Source organism: Herpailurus yagouaroundi, unplaced genomic scaffold (genome assembly GCF_014898765.1).
Source record: "Herpailurus yagouaroundi ecotype Mexico unplaced genomic scaffold, PumYag 159, whole genome shotgun sequence".
Classification (NCBI taxonomy): Eukaryota; Metazoa; Chordata; class Mammalia; order Carnivora; family Felidae; genus Herpailurus; species Herpailurus yagouaroundi.
In genome coordinates, this window is record NW_024412400.1 from 38,038,044 (window position 1) to 38,061,343 (window position 23,300).

General features: G+C 36.3%; 1 protein-coding gene across 3 annotated transcripts in view; it reads left to right on the plus strand.

The window, feature by feature from the left end:
* Window positions 1-23,300, plus strand: part of PLS1 (plastin 1) — a 135,158-nt gene that overhangs the window by 95,240 nt on the left and 16,618 nt on the right. For all 3 annotated transcript variants that reach the window (XM_040480393.1, XM_040480392.1, XM_040480391.1), the window contains 8 exons: window positions 765-894; window positions 4,572-4,704; window positions 6,716-6,797; window positions 9,579-9,744; window positions 9,826-9,968; window positions 12,711-12,806; window positions 15,666-15,861; window positions 20,706-20,784. In XM_040480393.1, coding sequence (XP_040336327.1) covers window positions 765-894; window positions 4,572-4,704; window positions 6,716-6,797; window positions 9,579-9,744; window positions 9,826-9,968; window positions 12,711-12,806; window positions 15,666-15,861; window positions 20,706-20,784 — 1,025 coding nt within the window. The remainder of the gene's footprint in view (window positions 1-764; window positions 895-4,571; window positions 4,705-6,715; window positions 6,798-9,578; window positions 9,745-9,825; window positions 9,969-12,710; window positions 12,807-15,665; window positions 15,862-20,705; window positions 20,785-23,300) is intronic.

The window sequence follows — 23,300 nt, forward strand, 5'->3', positions numbered from 1 at the left end:
TTTAAAAACTCACTCTGGAGTCACCTGCATGGCCCAGTTAGTTAAGCACCCAACTCTTGATCTCTGCTCAGGTCATAATTTCACAGTTCATGAGATGGAGCCCTGCGTCGGGCTCCACACTGTTGGCACAGAGCCTGCTTGGGATTCTCTCTCTCTCCTTCTCTCCACCCTTCCCCCCACGCATGCCCTCCCCCACCCCAAATGAATAAACTTTAAAAAAATTTTTTAAATTAAAAAACAAAAAACCCAAAAATACTTCACTCCGGCTGCTGCTTAGAGTACTGATTAAATTCAGTCTGGCCAGTCACAAGAGTGATTGAGAGAGGGTGTTTGTCCAAGCTACGTTATTTCCTGTGACATCTGACTTATTTATTTTAACATGTATGCATTTGCAATGTTCAGACAAGCAAATATCTTCACTAAAGCATTTAAAAATCTTCATCATGTAGTTATTCTTTAGTTTTCAATACAAAAGATCATGGCAAGTGTAGGAGAATAATTTCAATGCATTCAATTTAAGCTTAATAATAACAAAGTTTCTTTTAGTCCTTGCAGTGCAAACGTTTATACATTTTGTGTTATGGGTAAAATGACATGAGTGCTGTCTATGCACACAAGCAATAAGGGTGAGAATCCCAGATGAGGATTTATTTTGATGTCATTCCAAATAAATAAAGAAGTCTAAATAACTTGTAATTCTTCATGTTGAAAGGTTTTTTATGATGATTTGACCAAAGCTCAATTTTACTTATATTCCATTCCAGCTGATGCAAGAGTTAAAAAGCAAAGACATCAGTAAGACGTTCCGCAAAATAATTAACAAGAGGGAAGGGATTACTGCTATTGGAGGAACATCATCCATTTCCAGTGAGGGCACACAGCATTCTTATTCAGGTAACTTCCAACTCTAAGTTTGATCTTTCATTCATTGACTCATTCACTGAGTCTGGTATTTCATCAAATCTAAGATGCTGTTCATTGTAACTCACACCATTGTTTTATGTACCATTGAAAGAAAATCAGACTATAATGTGCCATCAAATTTGACATGCCTCTCAGTTTCAGAGCTGTCAGGATGAAAAATTGTAGAATCACTGAAATCAGTGGGTCCCTACTATGTGTCAGGCACAGCACACAGCACACAGCAAAGAGATTAGAAAGAACAAAATAGAAATTGTTTACATTTCAGCATTGACTATGTTCAGTCATGACCTCTGAATGGATTTTTCATCTTGACTGGTGAATTGAGTTTGCTTTTAGGCCTGATCTGAGAATTTATGGAGAGGTTTATTGCAAGGACGTTTCCCTTCCATTTTCCAGGACCTGAGATTCCTGATTTTCAAGCAACTGGGTGACTAGAGAGCACAGTACCTGATTTGCTGAATCTGATAGAATCACTGGATTGTTGCCCGGTGGGAAATCCAGAGTCACATTAACTCTTAAGATGATATGTCTTACCCCATGTTAAGCTTCCTTCTCGTGGTCGAGATGTCTGAGAACCTTTGGCCCAGTTCCTTTTGTTCATAGGAGTATAATTCGAACTGTGCTCTTTAAATTATTAACAAAAACTCACTGTAACTTTTCCCCCTTTTCCTTTGAGATCTGAATCTGTTAATTGTCCTGTTGATTGTTTTCCTTTCTAACTGGATTTTTCTATAGCAATATACTCACACTTTTCCCACCCATTGTAATTTTTTTTCTATCCTTTTCCCACTAGAGAAGTGTGGTTAAAGTCAGTGGCCTGTAAATGCTACGTCTATTTTTTGATAGGGATTCAGTCCTTAATTCCATTTCTCCCTACGCATTCTAATAAAACTGTTGTCAAATTTTAAAAGATTTTAAAAGATCTTTTTACTGAGATATAATATGCATTTAGCAAAGTGCTATAATCTTACCAGTACAGCTCAGTGAATTTTTGCATGTGTAAACATCCATGTAACTGCCACCAGATCAAGAGAACACATTTTATCACTTTCACTGGTTCCTTCATGCCTCGAACAGGAACTGTTTCTCCCCAGAGGAAATCACCTTTCTGATATCTGTCACCATATATATTTTTTTCTCATTTATTGTGGTATAAGAGGCACATAGTAAGAGCATACAGTGTACTATTTTTAAGTATATGGCTTGATGGTTGATGATTTTTTTTTTTTACATAGGAATATGTACATGTGTAAACGATTACCCATGTAAATATTACCTAGAACTAGGTATGGAGTATTTAGTAGCTTTTAAAAAAGAGCAGCTTTATTGAGATATAATTGAGATGCTATGAAATTCACCCTTTAAAAGTGTATAGTTCAGGGGCGCCTGGGTGGCTCAGTCGATTGAACGTCTGTGCAGGCAGTGTAGAGCCTGCGTGGGATTCTCCTCTCTCCCTGCCCCTCCCCCACCCACTCTCTCCCTCTCTCAAAATAAATAAATAAACATTTAAAAAAGAAAGTGTACAGTTCATTAGTTCTTAACACATTCACAGAGTTGAAAGTCATCACCACTGTCTAATTTGAGAACACTTTCATTACCCCAAGGAGAAACCCCATGCTCATTAGCAGTCCCTCCCAATTCCTCCTTCCCCTAGCCTCTGGTAGCCATTACTCTAGTTTCTATTTCTGTTGATTTGCCTATTGTGGAAATTTCATGTAAATGAAATCATACAGCAGTGGCCTTTCACTTGAGAGTTGACAGGCTCCTTCACTGGCATAATATTTTCAAGGATCACCCATGTTGTGACATACATTATACGGCATTTTTTTATTGCTGTACAATATTTTGGTTTTTGGATGATATCACAGTTTGTTCTTTTGTCTGTTGATAGACGTTCAGGTTGTCTCGGCTATTATGAATAATGCTGTATGAACATTTGTATACACATTTTTGTGTGGACATATGCTTTAACTTATCTTAATACCTAGGAGTGGAATTGCTAGGTCTTTTGGTAACTCTGTGTTTAACATTTTTAAAAGCTACCAAACTGTTCTACAAAGTTGCCGCACCATTTTGCATTCCCACTAGCAATGTATGAAAAGTTCCAATTCTTCACATTCTCACCAACACTTGTGATTGTCCATTTTGTTTACTATAGACATCCTAGTAGTTGTGAAACAGTTTCTCAATCCCATTTCCTATACCTGGAACATCTTTCCTTTCCCTGCCCATCTTAAAAATCCATCTTTCAAATTGTACCTTCTCCATAAAGCCTTTTCTTGACCACCCCAACTGGAAGTGATTCTCTTTCTTTAAATTCTCTAAAACATTGCTTATATATCTCTTGTGGTGTATTTATATCCCTTATGTTGTATTTCTTTGTATATCTTTATCATAAAGATACAAAGTTACCACAAATGGAACTAAAATGGAAGGTACCATATCCAATTGATGTTTAAATCCCTAGATTCTAAGTCTCTGAGGAGGTATGTATGGTGAAGCAAGAAGATAATCTTAAAAGGCAGATTATGATATGTACAAAAGAGAAATATTAGTAACTGCGTGTGTGTGTGTGTGTGTGTGATGGATAACATTTTGGGAGTGCCTGCCAAATATGCCCTTAGGGAAATTACCTAATTCTAGGAATTGGGGAAGGTCAAGTCACCATATGCTACTCTGTGATAGAAATGGGAATTATGGGGCACCTGGGTGGCTCAGTCGGTTAAGCAGCTGACTCTTGATTTCAGCTTGGGTCATGATCATGGTTTGTGGGATTGAGTCCCACCTTGGGCTCTGCACTGACAGTGCGGAGCCTGCTTGGGATTCTCTCTCTCCCTCTCACTCTCCCTCTCTATTCTTGTTCTCTGTCTCAAAATAAACCTTAAAAAAAGGGAACTATTTTCTTTGAAGATTTATGTTGTTAAATGATTTTTATATTTACAGAGTAATAAAAAAGCAGTAGAACATTTTTCTTTTAAGTTTTCTTCCTATTCTTCCCACTGCTTAGCTCAACAATATTTTCTGTCTAAAGATCAGTGTACCCACAGAAGAAGTGATATGTTGAGAAGTTGAGGATGCAGATGACTGAGAATCCTCATATCTAGACTTGTATCAGCTTTCTTATAGTAGGAATTCCACAGAAATGGAGCTGTTTTATTCATTCAAATAACTCTTGATTGAAATTAGTATTTCTGTTATAAGCCCCAGATCACAACTCTGTAAATTTTGGTGGGGGTTGTGGAGTTTATTGTTGTGGAAATTTGTTTCTTGTATTTTTAACCCTGGTGTGTGTGTGTGTGTGTGTGTGTGTGTGTGTGTGTGTGTGTGTAATCTGACCTCTGAGAGTCAGCTTCTGATTCATTAGCTTTCAGGAACAATATGTATTAGTAAAGATTTTAGAATCAAATAGAATATTTATTGTGCTCATTTAAGCTATATATCTTCCTGTCCCCTAATATATCAGATGAAAAAGTGGAATGAATTCCCCTCTCTCTTTAAGCCCTTATGCCCTCTTAAACCCTTTAGTATTTTAGTAGAGTTTTAATAATAAGCATTTATTATCTTTGAACATAAGTTAAAAAGTATGTTTTTGTAGTATGGTTAATTTTGTGCAGTGAGGTTTGCTAACTAAGATTTTCTGTTTCCAGAGGAAGAAAAAGTGGCTTTTGTTAACTGGATAAACAAAGCTCTGGAGGATGACCCTGACTGTAAACATCTCCTACCCATGAATCCTCATGATGACAGTCTTTTCAAATCACTTGCGGATGGCATCCTTCTTTGGTGAGTCAAACTTTAGGTTCAGGGAGATATGTTCTTTCTGTCTCCATTGATGAGCATTCCATGAAAACTACAGTTCTGCGAACAAGTGTGTAGGTATTAAAGAATTCATATTACATAGAAAATTAAGTACCAAAGCATTCCCACATTTTTCTTCAAAAGCAATGTCTTCTTTTTCTGGTGACTTTTCCATCTATTTCCTTAATGATCCCAGGAAAACTTTGAGTTATTCCTCCGATGTATTTAAAAACATTCACAGGGGGCACCTGGGTGGCTCAGTTGGTTAAGCATCCAGCCTTGGCTCAGGTCATGATCTTGTGGTTCACGGGTTCTGCCCCATGTGGGGCTCTGCGCTGACAGCTCAGAGCCCGGAGCCTGCTTTGGATTCTCTGTCTCCCTCGCTCTCTGCCCCTCCCCCATTCATACTCTGTCTCTTTCTCTCTCAAAACTAAACATTAAAAAAAAATAAAATAAAAACGTTCAAAGGGGTTTTTTTTTTTTCACTTTCAATAAGGGAGTATTGACTGTGACAGGGACATGAGGACATGTAAAAGAAAGATCTCATTTGTGCTTAAACGAAATTAATGTTTTAAATCAATCTTGTCATATCCTTGGCTCTTTGCAGTATGTTTCTGCTCACTAGGCTGTAAACTCTCTCAGAGCATTTCTTTGTCTCTGTTGTGTGTACCGTAACTATAGTTCCAGCATACTTCTTTGTACAAAGCAGGTGTCTTTTTTTTTTTTTAAGTTTATAAAAATAGAGAAAACTTGGGGCGCCTGGGTGGCGCAGTCGGTTAAGCGTCCGACTTCAGCCAGGTCACGATCTCGCGGTCCGGGAGTTCGAGCCCCGCGTCAGGCTCTGGGCTGATGGCTCGGAGCCTGGAGCCTGTTTCCGATTCTGTGTCTCCCTCTCTCTCTGCCCCTCCCCCGTTCATGCTCTGTCTCTGTCTGTCCCATAAATAAATAAAAACGTTGGGAAAAAAAAAAAAAGAGAAAACTTACAAAGAAGAGAATAAGTATCACAGATATTCTTATTACCCATAATTATCTATCATTAATATTCTGGCATATTTCTTTCAGTCTTTTTACTTAAAAAGAAAAAAAAAACCCAACCTACCCTCAAGTACAAGGTACTAGTTTTTAGAATATAATATGTAAAATAGACCTTGACCTTCATCTGTAATGCTAATCTCTTCCTCTGACCTTCAGAGGAGATTCCTATTATCAGTTGAATGGATATTTTCCTGTCTTTATTTTTTGTTTATTTTTATTTTTTATTTTTAAGGGAAAAAGAGGGCACAAGTGAGCAAGGGGCAGAGAGAGAGACAGAATCCCGAGGGGCAGAGAGAGAGAGAGGGAAGTGGGGCTCATCCAAAGCGGGGCTCGAGCCCACCCGATGCAGGGCTCGAAATCATGAACTGTGAGATCATGACCTGAGCTGAAGTTGGATGCTTAACCAACTGAGCCGCCCCAGCGCCCCATCCTATCTTTATTTTAAAATGTAAAATAGATTCTAAAATCTAGAGATAAATTTTATATTAATTTCTTTTAAATGTTTGAATTATTGAAGTTTTAGAAAAACCATGTCTCTGGCTCTTTCTGCAACAGTAATTTTGACACTGTTGATACCACTTTATGAAACTTGGCTTTTTGAGGATTTCTTTGTTTTACATTTCAGATTGCTGAATGTTGATGGTCATTAAATGATATAAAGACAGGACTCACATAAAGAAAATGCAAGTTTTAAAAACTTAGGAGGAAATGCTGAGATTACTATTGTAGTGGGTGACGGATTTGTTTTAGGTTAGGGAATATTTCTTAAGTTTTAAAAAGTAAGTCCCTGATGTGAATCACAGTATAATATTTAAAAAAATGGATTGTTATTACTTTTCAAAATTTAGCTGTTTTGTCTACTTGCAAAAACAAACTAAAAAGTCTTAAATTATTTAACTTAAATTATTTATCTTAAATAAACTCGGAGTCTTAAACTAAATTATTGTCATTTTCTCTTTAGCAAGATGATCAACTTATCTGAACCAGATACAATTGATGAAAGAGCCATTAATAAGAAAAAGCTCACCCATTTCACTATTTCTGTAAGTATTTGTCCTTTGCTAGTAATCATGTTACTGTGCTGTAAAATGTAAGGCCTTTATTAATGGGTGGTTAGGCCCAGGTGAAACCTTTTTTTACTCCAGTTTTATTGAGAAATAATTGACATACATTACTGCGATGGCTTGACTTACATATATTGTGAAACGATTACCACAATAAGTTCAGCTAATATCCATCTTTTCATAGAGATACAATAAAAAGAAACAAGGACAAAAATTTTCTCCTTGCAATGAGAACTCAGAGGATCTACTCTCTTAAAAACTTTCCTGGATATCATACAGCAGTGCTAGCTATAGTCATCATGTTGTACATTACATCCCTAGTGCTTAACTATCTTATAACTGGAAGTTTGTACCTTTTGACCACCTTTCTCCAATTTTTCCTCCCCTCACACTTTGCCTCTGATAACTGCAAGTCTGATCTCTTTCTCTATGAATTTGGTATTTTTTGTTTTGTTTTGTTTTAGATTCCACATATAAGTGAGGTCATATAGTATTTGTCTTTCTCTGACTTATTTCACCTAACATAATGGGTTCAAGGTCCATTCATGTAAAATGTTTGATTTAACGTAATTTCAGTTTCCATAAAAACTAGGTTTTTATTAAATAAAATTCAGCTGCATTTTGTACTGAATGAAATTAAGATTTAAAGTGCTTTGAATGAACTTAAGGTAGTAGTATTCAATTATATAATTGTAATCATTCAGTTGTTTTTATTTATTTTTATTTGTTTAAGTTTATTTTTGAAAGAGAGAGAGAGTGCATGCACGTGCATGTGAGCAGGGGAAGGGCAAAGAGACAGGAAGAGAGAGAATCCAAAGCAGGCTCTGTGCTGTCTGCACTATGGGCTCTACCCCACAAACCCATGGATCCAAAATCAAGAGTTTGACACTTAACTGCCTGAGCCACCCAGATGCCCCGAGTTGCTTTTCTAATACAATTTTTTCTTTTTTCTTTTTAATGTTTCTTTACTTATTTTTGAGAGAGAGAGAGCACACACAAGCAGGGGAGGGGCAGAGAGAGAGAGAGAGAGGGAAAGAGAGAAACCCAAGCAGCCTCCGTGCTGTCAGCGCAGAGCCTGACATGGGACTGGAGCTCATGACCTGTGAGATCATGACCTGCACCAAAGTTGGACGCTTAACCGACTTAGCCACCCAAGTGCCCCCAAGTTGCTTTTATTAACAAATATTTGCTTGATACTGTTGTTCTTGGTTGAAATAAGAGTACTGTATAGTTTTACCACCTGTTTTACTATTTCACAGAATTTGGGTTATTCTTTTTTACTATATGTTCTGTAGTCAGCTTCTCCATTCAAGTCTTATTGAACTCAGGAATTTATAGTCACCACACTTTTCCCTTCAAAATCTCTAGAGCAGTGGTAGATATTAGTATTTACTAAGTACTTACTAGTTACCAGTCACTGTTCTAAACAAACTGATGAATTACCTCTTTGACTCTTCCCAGCACTCTTAAAATAAGATACCTACATTTTTATGGATGAGAAAATTGAGGTACTGAGAAATTACCCAGGATATGATCCCAGTGGTCTAGATCTAGAGCCCATCCTTATAATCACTATGGTATACTGCCACTCTTGTATCATGGTAGCAATAGCAACTAGTTAATACACTAGTCACAGCTGCAGCTATTAAAAGTGAGCTACTGCTAAGCTCTATCCTTCATTTCTATTGGCAAATACAATCCTTGATTCTGCTAAAGTTGTTTAGTCTCTTTTATGAGGAAGCTACAACCTTGGGGCAGTTGGTACATGGTTTATCTTGGACTATTAAGGGGTACTCCCATTTCCTGTTATCCTTGAGAAGAATTGACTGTTGACTAACATGGCTTTCTTGTCTCCCACTTTCCAATAAGCCAATAATATTGCATAATCCTGGCAGGAATTCTTCAAGAAGCCATTTCCGATTGCAGTTGCGAGAAGTTTATTTTCTTTCACACCTTGTGTCAGGATGCTTTGTTTAGTATCTAATGATTGCTGAAAATATTCATATATATCATAGAATACATGTGTCACATAATTTTTTATGGCACTGACCCTGAAATGCAGTGTTTCTCACTATTGTACAAATTTATTGTTTGGTTTTACTTTTAACATTTGTATACTGTATGTTAAAGAAAATAAAAAATATTATCTAGCTATTTTGCAATAACTACAGGATGGGCCTGAGGCCCAAATCTTTTACAGTTTTATTTTTAGAGATAACATTCTAGGGGATAATAGTCTAGATTTTTAGGAGGCTTGAAAGAGTATTCCAAAATAGAATGGGAAAAGACAGATCTCTGAAAAGGAGCAAAGTGTTAATTTGGATATTAAATCTGTCGTATTGAATCAGTAGTTTTAGAGCTCTGGGAATAGATCTGCTGGGATACTACCAGTTTCCGTGAAACTTTATCCCAAAGAAGCCTCATTCAATTTGTAACGGACTGCAAAGTTGCGATAATCTAGTTTTTTACCTCATGATGATGGGTTTATGTAGTATTGTGATGTATGAAAGAAGAGAAATATGATAGGATGAAAATGATGTATAATATCTATGAGTGCAAGGGAGAGAGATTGAGTAGTAAAGAGACGGTTAAAACCATAGGTTTTTTTTTTTCTTGACTAGGGTATTTTGCTTTTGTAAATACTACATATGTTTTAAAATCTGAATTTTCACAATCTATTGTTTCTAATTTACTTTCAAAACTAGTTGATAAGACTTGAAAAGTACTTTCTCACATGTATTTTTCCTTGTGGCAATTCAGGAAAATTTAAACCTGGCCTTGAATTCTGCCTCAGCCATTGGTTGCACAGTGGTCAACATTGGTGCACAGGATCTCAAAGAAGGAAAACCTCACCTGGTCTTGGGACTTCTCTGGCAGATCATCAAAGTTGGTCTTTTTGCCGATATTGAGATTTCCAGGAATGAAGGTAGAACCATAAAAAATATTTACTTTTCATTGACATCTACTTACTACGGGAAGAATTTATATTTCATTGTTTTCCTCTCAGCTCTAATTGCATTACTAAATGAGGGTGAGGATCTAGAAGAGCTGATGAAGCTTTCTCCAGAGGAATTATTGCTGCGATGGGTGAACTACCATCTGACCAATGCAGGATGGCGTACCATCAACAACTTCAGCAGCGACATTAAGGTTTATATTTTAATGCTCAACGTTGTGACATAAATAAGGACATAGAATGTAAAAACGCAAAAGGTGTTCAGACATAAACTTGAAGTGTAATTCATAACGACACAGTGTAGAAAATGAAACTTTGTGTTTTTCTGTCTGAAGTGGAGCTCCCAATTATAATTGCAAAATCTTTTCTTTAAAAAAAAAATGAGTTTCAACTGATGGTTACCAGAAAGAAAGAGGATGGGGGAATGGGTGATGAGCACCAGGTGTTGTATGGAGGTTTAGGGTTGTTGTGTTGTTGTATACCTGAAAGTAGTATTAACTGTATGTTAACTAACTAGAATTTCAATAAAGTCTTAAAAAATAAAAAGGACAAAATACTCTTTTTGCAATAAAAAAAATTGGTTTATTGATATTTAAGAAGAAATACAACTAGCTGTGAGAAGGCACTGTGCTAGCAGATAAAGTACTTTCCTATTTCATATGCCACAGAAAGACTAAATTATAATGAAGATGTCAGTCTGTTAATTTGAACTAAAAATTCATCTGTTCACTGGACGAGAGGCCCTCGTGGACCTCTCCAGTCCAACACTCTTACTCCCACTTTGCCAATAACCAGCTAACAGGAGACCAAATATCTGAGGGCACAGGGAATCGGTAGACAAAAGGAATTCTTCAGGTATGTTTCTCAACCAAAGTAGCCTGCAATGCTTCCCTCCCTACTGGGAGAGCTTGTTGAGGAAACTGTAACATTCTGTATGCCTAACAGCTCTCCCCTGGTCACTTCCCTGGCATGCATTGCCAAACTCGGTCCCTGTGACTCCTTCTTCTCTATATTTCCCACCCTCCAACCCCAGACTAATCAGCATTAGCATTTATTTGTATTTTCTGTAGATATATTAACACCTTCAATCAGATTATGTTTTTGTCATAATGGGCTTAGATTGGGGCGCCTGGGTGGCGCAGTCGGTTGAGCGTCCGACTTCAGCCAGGTCACGATCTCGCGGTCCGGGAGTTCGAGCCCCGCGTCAGGCTCTGGGCTGATGGCTCAGAGCCTGGAGCCTGTTTCCGATTCTGTGTCTCCCTCTCTGTCTGCCCCTCCCCCGTTCATGCTCTGTCTCTCTCTGTCCCAAAAATAAATAAAAAAACGTTGAAAAAAAAAATTTAAGAAAAATAATGGGCTTAGATGACAGTCTCTTTCTTTGAAATGACATTATATTTCTCTTTCATCTATTACATGCTCATTTAAAATTTAATCACTTGGGGCACCTGGGTGTCTCAGTCGGTTAAGCGTCCGACTTCGGCTCAGGTCACGATCTCGCGGTCCCCGAGTTCGAGCGCCGCGTCGGGCTCTGGGCTGATGGCTCAGAGCCTGGAGCCTGCTTCCGATTCTGTGTTTCCTTCTCTCTCTTCCCCCCTCCCCCGTTCATGCTGTGTCTCTCTCTGTCTCAAAAATAAATAAACGTTAAAAAAATTTTTTTTAAAAATAATAAAATAAAATAAAATTTAATCACTTGATTATAAAAGAGCTGATATTCTGTGAAAAAAAATAAAATAAATTTTTATTTTAGGGGTGCTCTCTTATTTTAAAATTCAGTTCATCAGATATTTATTAAACCCCTCCCGTGGGGTATTCTGCAAGGCACAGGGGATACAAAGATTTAACTCTTGAGAAGCTTACCAGTTACACAGGCAGGTACACACTAGTAGATGGATGTTTCAGTTATCTATTGCTATATAATAAGCCACTCAAAATGTAATAGGTTAATTTTTATATTTATCGGTATACCCAGAAAACTTACTTTGGGATTTTGTTTTTACCTATAGGGAGTTTTTCCCCCTGTTTCTCCTCAATGCCTTAATTAATAAATGAGTATGTCAACACTCTTAAGAAGCATTATTTGGAAATAGGGAATCTAGAAATAAACCCCAATGATGTCTAATATGATGCTCATAAAATTATATTATGTACTGTGTATCTTCCTTTCAAAAGGTTAGGATGATACAGAAGCCCAAAGGTCTACTGCAGAAATAAATGAATTCACTTTACCCTTAACAAAGAAAACTTAACAGCTTAAAATAATATTGTTTTTCATGATTCTGTGGGTTCATGCAGCATGGTTGAGTGGTTCTACTTCAGATGGTTTTGGTTGGGATCACTAACTCATTGGCATTCAGCTGTCAGTTGGACTGGTCTGGAGGGTGCACGAGGCCACCACTCACATGTGTAGTGCTTCACTGTGTCTCCATGAGGCCTTTCCACATGGCTTGACTGGGCTTCCTCACAGTCTGATAGTCTCAGATGGTTGGGACTTCCTACATGGAGGCTAACTTCAAGAGGGAGGAAGCAGAAGCTATTAAGGCTTGAGCTTGGAAACCCCAGAATATCACTTTCACTGCATTCTGTTGTTCAGAACAAGTTACAAGGCAGTTCTGAATTTATTGGCTTGGAGGGTTAATGGCTGGAGGGTTCCAGAAGATAATGCTTGACCCTAATCTTAACCAATGCTGATGCTTCAGAGCGTAAACAAATGAAAAAGTGAGGAAGGGTATTCCAAGTATAGGGAACAGTGTTGCTAGAAGCTTTGAGGTGCAAAACAGCATAGTGTATTCAGGAGCCTATATAAGCTTATAAATAAAGTTACAAAGTTATTCCATTCTTCAAGATGAGGACAGTTTCTTCAGTTTGAGTACTGTTTTCCTAAATCAAATGATGTTTTTATTCATTTTAAAAGTTCTATTTCATTTCTTCCCTTGAAGGATTCAAAAGCCTATTTTCATCTGCTTAATCAGATTGCACCTAAAGGTGACCGGGATGATGGACCTGCCATTACTATTGATCTTTCAGGATTTAATGTAAGTACAGTTTTTGATTAAAATTTTTATTTCGATAAAATATACATAACAACATTTACCATTTTAACCATTTTAAATGTACATTTCATTGGCATTAAGTACATTTGCATTGTGTACAGCCGTCACCACTGTCCATCCCTGAAACTTTGATCATTCTATAGTGAAATCTGTATGCATTAAACAATAACTATTCCCTTCTCCCCCAAGTCCCTGGTAACCACTGTTCTACTTTCTATCTCTATGAATTTGACTAGTGAGTCCAGTCAAATTTAGAGTAATTTTCTATAGGCAGCATTCCCTGGTGGAGCCCTTAGCTCTTCATTAAACCTTGGCCCTTTGCTCTTCTCAAGTTTTTTCATGCCTTAGGCTTCACATCTCCATGCTAAGCCATCTGGCTGTCATAACTGACGAAAAAGAATTGAAGGATTCTAATCTTGAGTATGTGTGGAATCAACCCTACATCCACATTTTCCTGGTGCAACATAACCGGAACTCACCAGGGTGCTTTTGTGGCTATCACCGCGTCCTAGGAAAGGGAGCAACAAGCCATTATTAGATTGCTAAGCAACTGATTATCAGTTCTTTCAACTTCTGTTCAGAAATCTACAAAATAAAAGATGGCTGTTCTTAGTGTTTACAGTGTAGGGAGGACTGATGCAGATCCTGACTCATCTAACACATTTCCCAGGAATCCCATTTTTTAGCATAAGTTGTAAATACTGGGGATGGTTCTATCTAAATATTAAAATCGATAAGACTATAGTTTGTATGATAATCTATTAAGTACTTTAAGTGCAACATCCATAATCGTTTTAAAGGCAAATTGAGCCATTACAAGTTAATCATACTTTACATTATTACAATAAAACATTTGAGAAAGTATTGCAAAACTGCAAAATTTACAAATTAGTTTGAGTAAAAAATTAGGAAATTAAAAAACCTATGGAAAATTTCAAACATAATAAAAATGAATAAACCCAATATAATGTGCTCATGCCCCAGGTTCAACAAGTATCAACTCATGGTCAATCTTCTTTTGTCTATCACCTATCCTTCCTCTCCCATGTTTTTTTGAATCAAATCCTGGACATCATATCATTTCATTGATAAGTATTTCAATATGTATTTCTTTTTTTTTTTTTAATTTTTTTTTTTAACGTTTATTTATTTTTGAGACAGAGAGAGACAGAGCATGAACGGGGGAGGGGCAGGGAGGGGCAGAGAGAGAGGGAGACACAGAATCGGAAGCAGGCTCCAGGCTCAGAGCCATCAGCCCAGAGCCCGATGCGGGGCTCGAACTCGCAGACCGCGAGATAGTGACCTGAGCTGAAGTCGGACACTTAACTGACTGAGCCCCCCAGGCGCCCCTCAATATGTATTTCTAAAAGATTAAAAAAAAAAACCTTTAAAGATATAACCATAATACCTTATCATACCTAAAACATTAACAATAATCTGTAATATTATCAAAATATTTAGTCAACACTGACATTTCCAATTGCCTCATAAATGTCAGATTTTCTTTTCATAGTTTATTTGGATCAAGATCTAAATAAGATCCACAGATTATAATTTGTTCATGTCTACATTAGGAACTTTTTATTGTTGTTTAATAGCATTGAATCTATCACTTTCTCTGATTTTGTTTACATTTTTACTTTTTTGTAACTGGTGCACAGAATGAGGTAAAATTCTTGGTCATAATATACGCTCATCATGAACCCATTCATGTCCCTTTTTTTATTTATCTTCATTTGTAGTTGTTTGTTTTAAAAAATTTTTTTTTCAACGTTTATTTATTATTTTTGGGACAGAGAGAGACAGAGCATGAACGGGGGAGGGGCAGAGAGAGAGGGAGACACAGAATCGGAAACAGGCTCCAGGCTCTGAGCCATCAGCCCAGAGCCCGACGCGGGGCTCGAACTCACGGACCGCGAGATCGTGACCTGGCTGAAGTCGGACGCCTAACCGACTGCGCCACCCAGGCGCCCCAGTAGTTGTTTGTTTTAAAATTAGAACAAGTCCGTCGGTATGAACCCTCAATCCAAGAAAGCTAAGACCTTGATATTAACTTACATTTAGCTCTATACTTCCCTATTCCATCTTTCTGCCTCACCTTAATATGATAATCACCATCTTGAATCTTATGTTCATTGTTCTTTTGCTTTTTTATATAGTTTTCTTTCAAACAAATATATTCCTTACAAAATTACCTTTTTCATTCATTTTACTTTTTAACTTCACATGAAATTTATTATCTTGTATTTAAATTACTAATCTTTATTTTGAACGTATTATATTGCTAAGAGTCACTCATATTGTTCTATATCACTGTGTACATATAACACAGTTTATTCATCTGCTTTCCTGTTGACAAGTACTTGGTTTGTTTCCAGGATTTTGCACTTGGGAAAAGTGCTGTCCTTCTGATTTTAATATGATTTATATTGATTTATATGATTTATATTTAATATGATTTATCCCAGCTTGGTTTTCATTGAGAAAAGAATTTATTGAAAATATTATTCAGGGTAGAATGGTTGAGACAACTAAGCCTCTTAGCCAAAAGGCATTCCAGTATATGGCCTTGACCAAATTATCAATAATTTGACCAGTAGGAGCTGTTTGATATGATATTTGAGAGTTTTGTTGAGTATTGCAGCAATGAGGGAGAACTATTCCTCTGATCCCAGCAAGAAAACTCAAGAGAAATTGATTTAGAATTTCTGCACATTCTGACCTTATTTTGACCTGTCATTTAATATATTTCCAGAAACGTGATCGCTTATAAATATGTCTATCAGTAAACAGTTATGCCAATCAAAAGTTTGACCATTTTTGTCTTATTTTGTTATTTAGGAGAAAAATGACCTGAAGCGTGCTGGATTCATGCTCCAAGAAGCAGATAAACTGGGCTGCAGACAGTTTGTTACTCCTGCAGATGTGGTTTCAGGCAATCCTAAACTTAATTTAGCTTTTGTAGCTAATCTGTTTAACACATACCCATGCCTCCATAAGCCCGATAATAATGACATCGATATGAATTTATTGGAAGGTATGTTCTTTTTGCCTTAAATTGCTTCACTGTATGTATCTTCTTGTGGTGTTGACCTGCTTCAGTGTCAGAGGTAGGGAATGATGGTGGGAGATGAAGTTTACTGTGTGTAGGCATGTGCATCCATTAAAACGTTCAAATAGGGAAAGTGGTTATTGGTTTTGGTTCAGAGAGAATGCTGGGGTAAATCTTACTTGTCTGTCATTTCTGCATAAGAGTTTAGTGAAAACTATCATACATTTAAAATAGTCTCTTAAATGACCACATAACTCCACCACCAATATGGACAATGAATTATCTATTGGAAAAAATAATCATTTTGTAGCTTTTTTTCTCCTTTGAAAGCTACAGTTTGACTCCAGTATTGTTCTCTTTTTAATGTTTTTAATGTACATGAAAAATTTTTAAATATTCATTACTTGTCATGTGTGGGCTACTGTTATCTGTCTCATAATTTATAATACTTTCCTATTTTGCTTCATGAAATGCAGATTTGACCCCTCCTAATGTAGGTACTGTATTTAGTACTTTTCTATACTCTAAATGTATTCATTCTGAAATTCTTTGTATTAGTACTATTTATTCTTTCTATCTGAGTTGATATTTATTTTTTGCATTGTTCATGCTGTGTTTTTTCTCTCTTAATATGCCTAAAGAATGATGACAAGGAAGAAACACAAATGAAACTTACTTAGAATATCAGAGCAAGGTTTGATTATGTAAACTCTCCACCGAATTTGCCTTCTATATTATAGTTGTAAAAACATTTAAAATCAGTTTTGACAATTGGATTTCATGATGTAAAGCCTTTATCCCTCTCCAGTGAATAAACAAACTTACCTTTCAACACAAGTAATCTTTGAAAGGATCTATTTAGGTTCTATAACATTTTTTTTTGGTATTATTTAGCTATGGTACATTTCTTGAATGTCATTGAAGCTTACAATATATGAATCATAACAACAAAAACATTCTCACCATCTAGTGCTTTGTCCCCATCTTTGTTTCCTAGCCTCTCTTCTCTTCTTCTCTCATTCTCACACTCTCACAGATACACCCAAACCCACAGTAGTATCAGAACTAAAGGTAAAAACAATGGCAGCATTCAGAGCTAGGGACTGATCCTAAAATATTCTCACTAGTTGCCCTGGTTTGGAGAAGGCAGTCTTCAAGTAGGGATTCTTGGCGGGGAGAATTCGATGTTGCAGTGCTCATTCTCTCAGGTCGCCCACCGTACTCCCTTCCCTCCCTGGGGAGATAGACTGAGAAATCAGTTTCATGTTCTTCTCTTTGACTGCCACAACCAGAGGTCCATTTCCTTGATGCTTTATAATTACATGTTTTTGATTAATGAAAAAAGTTTCAGATTTAATAAATATATTCTTTGAGGAATATGATTAATTCAGTTCACTCTTCCTGAGGTCCGTAAAATAAAGACTATATTCTTTACATAGATTTGTACTTGAGAGGGAGCATAGATGAAAGTGTAGATCTTTCAGCAGAGACATTTAGGGTGAGGGATTAGAACTTAAAAAAAAAATTAAATAAAAAGGGAGACTGCTAAGTTTTTATCAGTCTGGAAAATTTCAAAATCCCTCTGTATCTTACAATAGAAGGCATTGTTTAGAGTGGCATATTAAATATGATCTGCTTTTTATAGTCACTGAATTCTTGCTAGATATCTTTTCCAACTTGCTCGCTCTCCTATTTGTCATGTTTGAATTCTTTTGCTAGTGTTCAGCATGCTTTTGGAATTTTTCAGTGTGAATAGGATTGCTAAATATTTCCATTAGTATTTACTCTATTTATATAAGAAGATACTATGGGAAATATTTATCAATCATCTTTATTTATAACATATGTATATCCTGATACATTTGCCAAAAATGTATGTAACTTTGACTGTCATTGGAATTTTTCCTCTATAAATTTTTTATAGATCCTTATGAAATTTGAAGCTTGACCTTATCACATCCCATATTCATATATTAGTATGTCCTCATTGGCAAAGAACTTTGTATTGAATTGAGAAAATTAAAAGCCCAACTAAATATAAAAACTTCACATTAAATTGAGCCAAATTCTGAATCTCAGAATCCATTGGTGGTGATAGAAAATATATAGGCCACTGAATTACACTTTGTTCTAACTATGGGTCCACCATTTAGTATCCGAGTGACTTATGTCAGCCTTGGTTTTTTCATCTGTAAAAACAGATTAATAATACTAATTTTGAAGAATTACAGAGCAGGTTAAAATGACCTTTCATGAATGAAAGGGTTGAGCATACAATATGTGCTCAGTAATAGTCAGGTTGGGAAGAGGAAAACACTTAACATATCACTTAGCACATTTAGTGAGTGTTAAATATATGTTAGTTCCTTTTCTTTCCTCTTAGTAGTCTGCTTGTAATATATTATGTTTTTCTGAAACTTTTTCAATTGCAGATAAGTTTGACCCTGAAAATGAAATGTCTTATAGTTCTTTCTATCTTTTATATCAGCAATTAAGATTTTACTTCTAAGATTGCTTTAGTTGTCTGCAATACAGACAACCCTTACAATCTGGAATACATATGTTTTTGTAATGCTTTACCATGGCTCTTGCACAAATGCATAGTGCTTCTGGCTTTGAGCATTTATTTACCAAGACAACTGGAAATGGTATTAGATAAATAAATGCTCACATGTATAATCTATTTTACTTTCCAGGCATAAGAAATTAAAATAATAACTATAATTAGTAGAGAACAGTGGGAAGAAATACAAACCCCTGAAGCTTATGACAGTTTCAGCACTCAGTCAAAATATGAGTATCTTTTTAATATTATTTGCTGTATTATCAGGTTCAGCAGAGTTTGGATATTGTTTCAATTAAAAATTAGACTATTGTTACACTGTCAATGTTTGTAATTTTAAAACAGAACTTGGATTTTCCTGGAAGGAAATAATGCAAAAATCCTCTAATTACTAGAAAGAAATCTATTATAGATTGTAATAAAGAAACAACTGAAAGGTAAATCCAAGTCACATGTATCAAACTGTTGATGATGGTATGTTTATATTTATGTCGCTTTAGGGAAAGTCAGATACTTAATTTGCAGTTGTTTAATAACTCCTATAAGCAGGCAAGCATGGTGTCTGGGAATATTTAGTTTAACTTGGTTAACTTTTTAAAAACTTTTTCACATAGGTTATTTATCATAAAGTGATAGTGGCAGATACAACAGACTGGCCAGTTACCTTTTATGCAGGCCGAGAAAACAAAATTTAAGAAATTATATGGCTATATCATTTAATAGGGCAAGAATTAAAGTAGATTCTGGGAAAGCTGTTAGGTATTAATGTAGAAAATCAAATAAAAATACAGTGGACAGATTATTTCCTGAACAGCTGTCACAAAAAAGAACAAAAACCAAAAAAAACGAAAAAACAACCCAGAATCCTTTAGAATTTACAAGGTTTGGTTGCTCTTCTAGGTATGCAGGTTTATACTATCTGTAGCACTTAGTCTGAAGATGACTGCAGGGATGGCTCTACTGGAATGGGCCCTGAAGCTGAGACAGTTATAGATGTAGAATGCCAAATCATCCTGGGAATCCCACATGAGTCAAAGTCTGGAGAGTGACCTGAACTTGCCTATGGTTTAGAGGTGATGAGAGGTGTAAATGTTCTAGCTTTTCAGGAGTGATGAGATGTAGGTTAGACCATTGCATTGTCCCCTACCTTTGCTGAAAACAAATAATATTGCAGATAGTCACTTAGGACTGTTTGTAATCTAGGGGATGACTAGAGTGTAGACATGGCAGGGAGAGTCCATCTTGCTGTCTGCCCAATGTGTGGTACACTATAGCTCATGTTTTCCTTATAAATGGTATGAGCACTGCTATGAAGGGGATGATCAGGGAGGTTAGGTAATCACAGGTTAAATAACAGTGCCTGCTGGAGTTTCTTACTGAGGTGATCTTTGAGACCTAGGGACTTAATTGTGATGTCTTTGTCTTAGCACCCTGTGTGTGGGGCTGTGTCCCTCATGTAATTTCAGTAGTAACAATCTAAAATAACTCAGTAAGCCTGTAAAATAGTTATATCCCTTCATTGCTTATTTTTTTAATTTAATTTTTTATTTGAGAGAGAGCGAGCATGTGCCAGTGGGGGAGGGGGCAGAGAGAGAGAGAGAGAGAGAGAGAGAGAGAGAGAATCTAAGCAGGCTCCACACTCAGCACAGGGTGTGATCCCATGACCTGAACCGAAATCAAGTGTTGGATGCTCAACTGACTGAGCCACCCAGGATCCCGCTTCACTGCTTATTTTTATATTATCTGTAATTGCCTCTCCCCTTTATTGCTGTTTGCTGTGATGAAAATGTAGGTTTGTGTGTCCAGAAACTTCTCTGTGTAAAACCAAAACCTATACAAATTCGGAAACACTGCATTGGGAAAGGCATAGCTTTTGTTGCCTTGACTGCTATGTTGCCTTGACTGCTAAAAGATTTTGTTTCATTAATTTTTAGCCAATTCTTTTTGCATATAAAAACTACAGATATGACCATGTAAGTTTCTCTGTTACTTTCTGGACAGAGAAACCCATAACTCAGTAGTTCACAGACATCAAGTTAGGACTCTAGATAGAGAAATTTAGAGCAAATGGAAGTCTTCTAGACAGAGGGCAAAAAGGGACTTTGGCAATAAGAGGTTCCCCCTCCCCTAACTCCCAAGAAATTGTAGTATCACAGAAACCACAGCAAAATATGTATTGCTAGTTTGAACCTGCTGGGATGGTTTAAAACATATTCTTTGATGCCTTTTGTCCTGAATCATCAGTATGAAATTGTGTCTACTCTAGGAGAGAGCAAGGAAGAGAGGACATTTCGGAACTGGATGAATTCCTTGGGGGTCAACCCATATATTAATCATTTGTACAGGTAAATATTTTATTGTGTTTAGCTTAATGGCCAGAGTCCAACTTTTCTAGTTTCAAACCACAGGTATGTTTACATTAGAACATTTTCTAAAGATCACGAGAATTTTAACCAACATTTCGAAATTCAGAATGCTAGGGATTGGCAATACGATGGATATTTAAGGAAAGTATTATTTTAAAAAGACCAGAATATGACAATATTAGTTATAATTTTTGATGACATAAGCAACCAACTTTACCTTTGGTAAAGATAATCCATCTTACTCTTTCATAATTACTGATGAGAAAAATAATAAATTGTTTCAGGGACGCCTATGTGTCTCAGTCAGTTAAGCATCCCACTCTTGATTTTAGCTCAGGTCATGATCTCACGGTTTGTGAGTTCCAGCCCCATATCGGGCTCCATGCTGACAGTGTGGGGTCTGTCTGGGATTCCCTCTCTCCCTCTCTCTTCTCTTGGCTTGTACTCTCTCTGTCTCAAAATAAATAAATAAACTTTAAAAGGAGAAAAATAATAAATTATTTCAACTGTAACAGAATAGTGATGTTTTACAAATTGTTCTTATCATTATATCAGTATTTTTAACTATAATTCACTTTCTATTTTTGCCAAAATCTACCTCAATTATTCTGTAATTTGTTGTGTATATTTTAATTTAATTTATAGAAATAACTTTTTATGAGTAATTGTAATTTATCTTGTCTTTTCTTGTTCAAAAATGACAACACATTATCAACATTGGTAGGACTAAGAAAATATTTTACTGAATCATTTCCCACACTCTCTGGTAGTGCTAACAATGTGTCTTTCTAGGTTTGGATAAGAGGAAACCTTTCTTCTTTCTTTATTATAGGATCTACCAGCCTGCCTTTAAAAACGCAAAAGAGGGTTGCCTGGGTGGCTCAGTTGGTTGAGCATCTGACTCTTGATTTTGGTTCAGGTCATGTGATCTCACAGTTTGTAGGATCGAGCCCCACATTGGGCTCTCTGCTGACAGCACAGAACCTGCTTGGGATTCTCTCTCCCATTCTCTCTGCTGCTCCCTACTTGTTCTCTCTCTCTCTCTCTTTCTCTCTCTCTCTCAATAAATAAATAAACTTTAAAAAGTTGGTTCAGGAAAGCATCTTGAATTCTCTGGAAATCATTTCAAACTGTCTGGGCTTCAGTTTCCCTATTTGCAAAATATGAATAATGATACCATACTAAATAGAAAAATGAATTAATTTAAAGTAAAAAAGAAAAATTCATGAAATAGAGGAGAGTCCAGAACCAATACAAATACTTTAGTAATTTATTTATTTTTAAAAAGCTTTTTTTTTTTTTAAATGTTTGTTTATTTTGAGAGAGAGTGTGAGCAGGGGAGGGGCAGAGAGAGAGAGGGAGAGAGAGAATCCCAAGCAGGCTGTGCATTGTCAGTGTAGAGACCAATGTGAGGCTCAAACTCATGAATCGTGAGATCATGACCTGAGCCAAAATCAAGAGTTGGTGCTTAACTGACTGAGCCAACCAGGTGCCCCTTTAGAAATTTTTTTTATACAAAATTTTCCGTGCGCTTTTATAAATAGCCCAGTCAGCTCTTAATTACCTTCATAATAGACTTTATTCTTCTATCATTCAGCACAGAGCCCAGTCCCCTTCATTGCCATAGGTGTGTGCTCAGAGTTGCAAAGTAAACTGTCATATGAATCTTAGCAAAACAACTCCGTGAACAAGCTGTTGAGGGAGAAAAGCCATGCAATACATCATAGAGCTAGCAATTTAAAAAAATCAATTGCTGTTGCTTTACATCCTTAGCATACAGAATTGAAAACAGGCTCAACGGATATACTTTGAGCACTTCAGAAGAATGTGTTTTTCTGAATCCAAAATACTACTATTCTTACTTTAAGAACGCCTACTTGCTCATAAATTCTTTCCTCTTAACCTTCATTATTTAACGTGAACAGCTGCCTACTTTGTAGCTATTGCGATTTTTATGAATTTTTAAAAAGTTTTAAAAATCATATGTAAGTAATACATGCACTTATTCTCACTGTACAAGTTTCAGGAAGTATGTATGTAGAATAAAATAAAACATGATGGTACTTTCTTTATATCTCCTCTATTCCTTTTTTCCTGCCCAGAGGTAATTGCTATTAACAGTCCATAGCACATATAGATACTTAAATACTCTCGATTTTGAAAATAAATTTTATACATAGTAAATTGCATGTAGTGTTCTGCCACTCGCTTTTTTGAATATAATATGTCTTGTAAAACTTTTCATGTCCGTACATAGAGATATACCTTATTTTTCATGGTGGTCCAGGAGTCAATAGTGTGGATAGTTTATTCAACAGCCCGCTATTGCCAGGCATTTAAGTTGCTTCCAAACGTATGAATACTGTTGCAATGAATGTCTTTGTACATGTATCTTTGTAAACATTTAGAAAAAATTTTGGACAGATTCCTAGATTAGAAGTTCTGGGTTATATGATACATCCTGTCATTTTTTTTAAGCATTAAATGACCCTGTT